General features: G+C 43.1%; 1 protein-coding gene across 1 annotated transcript; it reads right to left on the reverse strand.

The window, feature by feature from the left end:
- Positions 1-22: 22 nt before the first annotated feature.
- Positions 23-4,026, reverse strand: LOC121706194 (keratin, type I cytoskeletal 13-like). The gene is made up of 7 exons (XM_042087716.1): positions 3,524-4,026; positions 3,017-3,099; positions 2,582-2,738; positions 2,034-2,195; positions 1,781-1,906; positions 1,339-1,559; positions 23-275 (listed from the first exon to the last, which is right to left on the reverse strand). The coding sequence occupies exons 1-7, from the start codon at positions 3,956-3,958 to the stop codon at positions 152-154; spliced, it is 1,308 nt and encodes a 435-aa protein (XP_041943650.1). The 5' UTR covers positions 3,959-4,026; the 3' UTR covers positions 23-151.
- Between the last annotated feature and the right edge of the window lie 4,385 nt (positions 4,027-8,411).

Consider the following 8,411-nt stretch of genomic DNA (forward strand, 5'->3'; position numbering starts at 1 on the left):
AATAAAAAACCACCAAACAACATTTTAATACTGAACACCACAGGGCACTTTTTATTGTTTTTTCTCTTTTCTCTCAGGTCTTGTGCTTTGAGAGGCTCTACTTTGTTGGGCTTATTTCCAGTGCTCTGCTGTTGCAGTGTGTTAATGCCTCTCAGTGAGTCGCAGACGTGGCCTGGGAGGAGCTGGACGAGCTGACCACCTTGCCGTCCACAACCTCCTCCACGATGGTCACCACCTTGCGTGTTGTGGTCGATGAGGACGAGCTGGAGGTAGTGCTAAAGGGCAGACAAACAAATTATGGTTTAGTTTCAAGAGTCAACTGGGCGTTAGAATTACCGGAGGCAGGGGCGCCTGCAGGAATTAATGCTATGGTACGCACACTATGGTAATGCTATGGTACGCACACCCATCCCCCCGAAAAAAAAAACAAAAAACGTTTACGCGTGGACAGTATTTTTCCTTTAGGTTCGTGCATACATAGCATAACAACATCCACATGCAATAATGCAACAACAACGTCTACAATTACCTATTCATTTGGGCAACTTTATACATCCCTATACAGGCTAAAGCTACCTTTAGTTGTGTTGTAGCGTACTGTAACGTCTGGCTTTAAACAGCTGTAATGCAGTCGTTCTGACAAGCACACCAATTGCTTAGCCAACCTTGTTCTTGCCCATCTTGAATAGCTCCTCTAGCTTTGCTGCCTCCATCCTTTCTGTTTTCGTTGTTTAAACTTGTGGTATCCATGATGAGTATTGAGTTAGTGAATTAGCTCAAAATTGTGTGCTGATAACCATATAGAAAGCCGAGTAAAAGAAAACAAGTAGCCTATGCGTGCCTGCGTGCGTATTCTCTCCTGCTCAAACATGTGTGCGCGTTAATTTTGAAGTGTTCACTAACTTTACTTAATAGAAAATTGTAAATAGCCTGATGGCATGCAACTAATGGGATACTGTGCATAGTTGGAAAGGTATGGTAGGCCAATTTGGTGTGAATATACACACACAAACGGTACATTTTCTCTCGTTGTTGAGTGATGGTACGCACCGTGCGTACGGACGTACACCTGCAGGCGCGCCTGACCGGAGGATTCATTATTGGAGCAGTTCAATTCAAATTAACTTTTGATGTATTTAAAGCAACATTAACAGTGCACATTATCTCAAGTCACTCTACAGAAACAACACAACTCTTTTCGGTAGTGTAAGTGTTATTCTATCAGTAATAAGAGGGCTTTTTGTGAAAGGGTTTCACAGTTTGTACAACTGACCCATGAACTATAGATTAAATGGACAATCTTGCTAATTTCCCTTGCTCGCGGTCTTTTCCCCTCACCTGACAGCTTCTCCGTCCAGGAGTCTTCTGTACTCGGCGATCTCCATCTCCAGTCTGGTCTTGATGTCCAGGAGCATCTTGTATTCGTAGCCCTGGCGCTCGAGGTCAGCACGCAGCTGTGTGAGCTGTTCCTCCAGGCTGCTCACCTGCATCTGGTAGCCCGAGAGCATGGACGAGTAGCGCGCCTGTGTGTCTGCCAGAGTGCCTTCCAGCGACGCTTTCTGGGGAGAGCAAAAGACAAGAGTGATCAGAGGTTAGCTCAGATTAGCTGATTATTGATTTTAGGTACTTTAGAGATTGTGTTTATAATACTTTGACTTGTTGAATGCTGCCTTTTTATTATTGTTTATGAGCATACAAGCAATTTTAAACCACTATCCAAAGCTTGTTGTTACTTCACATGGTAGTTGTTGTATGCTAGCCTATCATCCTAATTGCTTACCATGCTGAGCTGAGACTGAAGCTCAATTTCGAGCCCCTGCAGTGTGCGTTTGACTTCGTTGATTTCCGACCGTGACGTCTGCAGTACCTCTGTGCTGACGGCGACTTCCTTGTTCAGAGCCTCTGTCTGTTTGAACACAGCATGCGTAGCATGTCAATTACCACATTTAGGCAATTAATATCAAAAGATAGTGAACGTATACATTGATATCTTATACCGGATGTTCAGACTAACAGAGTACTATCCGGTGTACCTTGCTCTGGAACCACGATTCCAGCTCTCTGTTGTTCTTGGCAGCGACGGTCTCGTAGTGTTCACGGATCTCGGCCATGACCTTGGACAGGTCCTCCTGTGGTGCGGCATCAACCTCCACGTGAACCTGTCCCGTCATCTGTGCACGCATGGCCAGGAGCTCCTGAGAAGAGAACGAGACAAAAGAGCATTAGTGAGTTACACATACTTATAGGCAGTCATAATATACTGTGATATTCAGGGAACAGTTACATGTTACTGTGGAGGGCATGCCATTGCCTATAGAGACCTATAGTTCTAACTGTGTCTCTATGACATGTTCTAACTGTGTCTCTATGACATGTTCTAACTGTGTCTCTATGACATGTTTTAACTGTGTCTCTATGACACGTTCTAACTGTGTCTCTATGACACGTTTTAACTGTGTCATATCTAACTGTGTCTCTATGACATGTTCTAACTGTGTCTCGTTCTAACTGTGTCTCTATGACATGTTCTAACTGTGTCTCTATGACATGTTTTAACTGTGTCTCTATGACATGTTCTCACCTCCTCGTGGTTCTTCTTGAGGAAGATGAGTTCCTCCCTCAGGCCCTCGATCTGCATCTCCAGGTCGGAGCGGGCCATGGTCAGCTCATCCAGGACTTTCCTCAGGTTGGCGATGTCAGCCTCCACTGATTGCCTCATGGCGAGCTCGTTCTCATATCTGATCACAACCAAAACCATCCCATTAATTTATGAATGGACATGATAAAATCTTGTTATTTGTGTCATTCATTGTTCAGGAAAAGTCCTCGAATCTGGTCAGGATAAAGACAGAAAAGCCCAAACCTAACAACGTGTGTTGCCATTGTGTGACGTTTAGGATTAACTGATGGAAGTTAAGGAATGCAGCTGTTTCTAATTATGCTTTAATTAACCAAACTTGTCCCTAAATCCGGAATGGAATATGGAATTTTAAATTCTGGAATATAGAATACTTACTTGACTCTGAAGTCATCAGCAGCGAGCTTGGCGTTGTCAATGCTGAGGTAGATACCTCCATTGACACGGGTGGCATCCTGAATCTGCACGGACGAAAAAGAGAGACCATTAATACAAATGTCTTTGTTTAAGGATTAGAGTTGTTTGACATGCTCAGGGACATTACTCCTGTTGTGCAATAACACAGAGCAGCACATGGGCTCAAGTATATATTGAATATATTTGAATATTCAATGCATTCCATGCATCTAATGATAAACATCATCTTCTTTTGACTAAAATAAAGTACACTTGATAACAGCAACGAATGGACTACTCTTTAGTTTAGTCAGCACATATGATTTCATTTCCATTCTAATATTAAACTTTAAGACTAAAAACTATTATTAAAAGTACATTTATTGTAGTGGGCACTTGCATGCATTAACAGACATGTCATGCAGGTTGTTGACTGTATGACACACTAATGTGTGAAACCAAACAGCGGCCATGAACATGCAAACGTACCTTGGCCTGGAGGTCGCTGATGGTGACATGGAAGGCAGTGTAGTCACGGGCAGTGGGGGATGTCTTGCTCTCCAGGAACTTTCTGATCTTCAGCTCCAGCTCGGCGTTGGCCTTCTCTAGGGAGCGCACCTTCTCCAGGTAGGAGGCCAGGCGGTCGTTGAGGTTCTGCATGGTTGCCTTCTCGTTGACGCTCACGCCGTCGGAGAGCTGGAAGCCGCCCCCGTAGCCGCCGCCACCGCCGCCTGCGGAGAAGGAGCTGGACGCGCTGGAGATGCGCACGCCGGACCCTCCTGCACCCCCGTACACGCTGCCGGCACGCATGGCGCTGGTGCGGCCGTAGCTGCCGCCGCCAACCGAGGACATGGAGAGGCGAGAGCCGCCCATGGAACCGCCGGCCCTCATGGAGCCCCCGGAGGAAGAGCTGGAGTAATACATGTCTGCTTGCCTGTCTGTATACGTGCAGGTGGGTGTGTTAGAGAGAGCGGCCCTGACTACTGAGAGGAGGGAGTAAGTGGAGAGGGGAAGATTCAGTCCGCCTTTTATAGCCCTGGAGAGGAGGGATGTGGGGTGGAGGTGTGGTAGTGTGTGTGTGTTGGGGGGGGGGGGGGGGGGGGGGGCACGCACACATATAGATCGCACAAAGACACACCCATGCTTTTATCCAGGGAAAGCAAGTAAATACTGGCATATATTGTCACACACACACACCCACACCCGGAGGGTTGCTGGTTTGAGCCCCGACCAGTCGGCCGCGGCTGAAGTGCCCTTGAGCAAGGCACCTAACCCCTCACTGCTCCCCGAGCGCCGCCGTTGAAGCAGGCAGCTCACTGCACCGGGATTAGTGTGTGCTTCACTAATTCACCGATTGGGTTAAATGCAGAGACCAAATTTCCCTCGCGGGATCAAAAAAGTATATCTACTTATACTTATACTTATACACACACCTTTAGCACAGATTATCACTCATGATCACACCCACACAAAGAATAAAGGCAGGTGTGGCAAGACTCTGCGTAAACCAGTCTGACCAGATCTTTTACACACACAGAGACACACTTTCTCTTTCTTTCTCTCTCTCTCTCTCTCTCTCTCTTTCTCTCTCTCTCAATTCAATTCAAGTGAGCTTTATTAGCATGACAAATATTTTTGCATTGCCAAAGCAGAACATACATTTAGACATACATTTACATAGAGAATGCTTGGAATACAGTACATAGCAAATAGATACACATCCAAGATTAACAAACAAGCTGGTGTGTGTGTGTGTGTGCGTGTGTGTGCATGTGTGCGTGCATGCGTGCGTGTGTGTGTGCGTGGCTGCGTGTATGTATGGTGTTTGTCTGTGTAATTATATGGATAGGTGCCATATAAAAGTAATGATTATTTAATTATTTTATTATTTAACCACTGTCCCTTGCCTTATGGCATTCGGTGACGTATTTGGCAGCAAGATTTGCTGTCTGTCCATGCTGTCCGAGTAAGACTGCCATTATTTCTTGTTGTTCTAGATTTCTGAACCCTGGGATTAGGCTTGTAAGCCTGTCAAAGTATGACTTACGTATAGTTGTATATTTCTCACAGTGAAGAAGAAAGTGCACCTCAGTCTCAACCTCACCTGTTATGCAGTGACCACATATTCTTTGCTCTCTTGGCAACCAGGATTTTCTCAGTCTGCCCTTTTCTATGGCTAGACTGTGGTCACTGAGTCTGTATTTGGTCAGGATCTGTCTCTGCTTTATATCTCTAACAGTAAAGAGATATTCTTCCAATTGGTATTCAGATTTTATTGACCGGTAACATTCTAACTTGCTTTGGTTTTTTGTCTCCTTTTGCCAATGTTCCAAATATTTTTCTTTAGATTCTTGAATGATCTTATTGGTGTTCAGTTTGAAAGCAGCACTTGTCTGAGAGAAGTTATTAATGTTTATTAGGGGGAGATTAGTTAGTCTCAGTACAAGCTGACTCAGAGGACTCTTTTCAGGGTTCAGATCTTGAGTTTTTACTGCATTAAAATGCAGTGTGTCAGTGGGACTTGTTTGGAGATGCATCCAGAATTTGAGGGCTCTTTTTTGCATGTTGATGGCCAATGGGAATCTGCCTAGTTCTGCCCTGTATGCATTGTTTGGTGTTTTCTTTTGGATTTTTAAGATCAATCGGCAGTAGGCTTTCTATAGGATGTTTGTCCCATCTAGTGTAGCTATGCTCACTGAGTGGACCCCATACCTCACTTCCGTACAGCGCAATGGGCTGGATTACACAGTCAAATATTTTGCACCAAATTTTAATAGGTATGTTTATGTTCCAGACATTTCTTTTTATTGCATATAGGGCTCTGCGAGCTTTTTCTTTTAGTGCATTCACTGCTATGCTGAAACTCCCTGATGCAGTCATAATGAAGCCAAGGTAAGAGTGCTGCATCGTGTGTTCTAGGCATCTGCATCTGCTGCCTAGATTGAAATGGTATCTGTGTTCCTGACATCTGGGCTTCTTTAGGAAAATCATGATATTTGTCTTTTTTAGATTTACTGTCAGGGCCCAGTGCTGACAGTATTTCTCTAGCAGGTCCAGCTGCTGCTGTAGCCCCTGTGCAGTGGGAGACACCAGCACCAGGTCATCCGCATAGAGGAGGAATTTGATTTCTTTCTCATGTAGAGCAAGGCCAGGAGCTGTAGACTGGTCCAACTGCACCGCTAACTCATTGATGTAAATATTGAACAGTGTTGGACTGAGGCTACAGCCCTGCCTTACTCCTCTTTTTTGAGTGAAGGATTCTGTAATTCTGTCGCCAATTTTCACAGTGTTTTTGTTTTCAGAATACATTGTCTTTATTAACTGTTATACTTTACCCCCTACATCACTTTGTAAAAGTTTATAATATAATCCCTCATGCCAAATTGAATCAAATGCTTTTTTGAAATAAACAAAACAAGCAAATATTTTTCCTTTTTTTGTTTGGTTTACATGTTTAGTTATTAGGGTGTGGAGGCTGTAAATGTGGTCAGTAGTGCGGTAATTTGGGAGAAATCCGATTTGATTTTTGCTCAGGACGTTGTGCTCCATAAGGAAGGTTACAATTCGATCATTGTGAATAGTGTTAAACAACTTCCCCAGACTACTGTTCACACAAATGCCTCTGAAATTATTAGTGTCCAATTTATCTCCACTCTTGTATATGGGTGTAATAAACCCTTGGCTCCAGATGTCAGGAAAATAGCCCGAACTTAAGGTGAGGTTGAATAGTTTGAGCATTGCTCTTTGCAGCTCAGGGGTGCTGTTTTTAATCATTTCCCCTCTAATATTATCAGGGCCGCAGGATTTTTTATTTTTCAGCTTTTTCATTTTGGATTCAAGTTCAATTTGAGTAATTGGGAAATCAAGTGGATTTTGGTTGTCCTTGACTGCCTTTTCAAGAGATTGTAATTTTGTCATGATCGTTTTGTAATTAGAATTTAATTCTTGGGGCGTAATGTCTTTGGATAAATTTTCAAAATGTTTTTTCCAGATTTCTCCATTTTGAATGGGTAGGTTTTGTGGTTTAGATTTATTCAGATTGTTCTACATTTCCCAGAACTGATTGTTCTTAATTGATTCCTCAATTTTATTGAGGGTTTTGTTAGTGTGGTTAATTTTTTTCTGTCTTTTGTAGTGCTGGAGTGCAGCCATTTGTAGTGCTTTAGTGTTCCATGGTAGTCTTGTCGAATACATGCATGCTCGGGTTGGTGGTGTTTAAGGTTTGATAGATGTCTCAGTTTTTTCCTGAGTTGTTTACATTCATCATCAAACCATTTTTCTTCTCTTTTGTTATTTGTTTTTCTTTTGTGAGATGTTTGCATTCCATCTACATCTGCTGCTTTTAGAAATATTTCATTTAATTCATCAGTGGCTTTATTAACACCAGCTTTGCTGATTTCAAATGGTTTTGAATTGTAACATTCAATGCATTCTTTTAATTCTGGGGAGTTTAAAGCGTTAATAAAATGTCCTGGGCTGTCATGAGTCCATCTATATCTTTTGTTTAGTTTGAATAGTTTACTGGACTCAATTTTTGGCTGCTTTATGATTTTAAGGAAGATGTTAGTCTGGTTATGGTCTGATAGTGGAGTTTGCTGCCTGACAGTGAATGCTTTGAAGGAGGTGGGGTCCATGTCAGTGATTGCATAGTCAACTACACTAGGTCCAAGAGCTGAACAATACGTGAACCTCCCTAAAGAGTCCCCTCTGATCCTGCCATTAAGAATGTACAGACCTAAGGCTCGACAGAGGTGCACTAGCTCTTTTCCATTTTTGTTGACAGTATAGTCAAGGCTGTGTCTCATGGGTAAATTTGGTGTGAAGTACAATTGGCTTTGATCAAACACATGGTTGTTACCTTGTGGGTCTACATAGTCTATTTCAGACCCGGTTCTGGCATTTAGGTCCCCACACAGCAGCACATTCCCCTGGGCCTGGACATGGCTGATATCTGTGTAAAGGTTGTCCATGTATTCTTCCTCATAGTAGGGGGATTCTATTGGGGGGACATATATGGCACATAAGTATATGTCATTTACAGATATACCCGTGCTACTTTGTAGTTTTAGCCAACAGTGTGATTTGCCTAATTGCACTATAGAAATGTGTTTAGTGAGCTTTTCTTTGTACCACACCAAAATTCCACCAGAACTCCTGCCATGACGTATATTACTGTTTTTTAGGGGGGAATTACAATTTCATTATATCCCTTGGGACAGTGGGTGGGTGTTTCTGTGCGGCACCATGTTTCAGTAAGAATAAGTATATCAACATTTTCAATACTTTTCAAAAACTCAGGTTGAGTGGTCTTACAACCAAAGGTAGAGGAGTAAAGTCCCTGGATATTCCAAAAACTGATGAAATGAGCTCATCTCTC

This window comes from Alosa sapidissima, chromosome 3, assembly GCF_018492685.1.
Source record: "Alosa sapidissima isolate fAloSap1 chromosome 3, fAloSap1.pri, whole genome shotgun sequence".
Taxonomy (NCBI): domain Eukaryota; kingdom Metazoa; phylum Chordata; class Actinopteri; order Clupeiformes; family Clupeidae; genus Alosa; species Alosa sapidissima.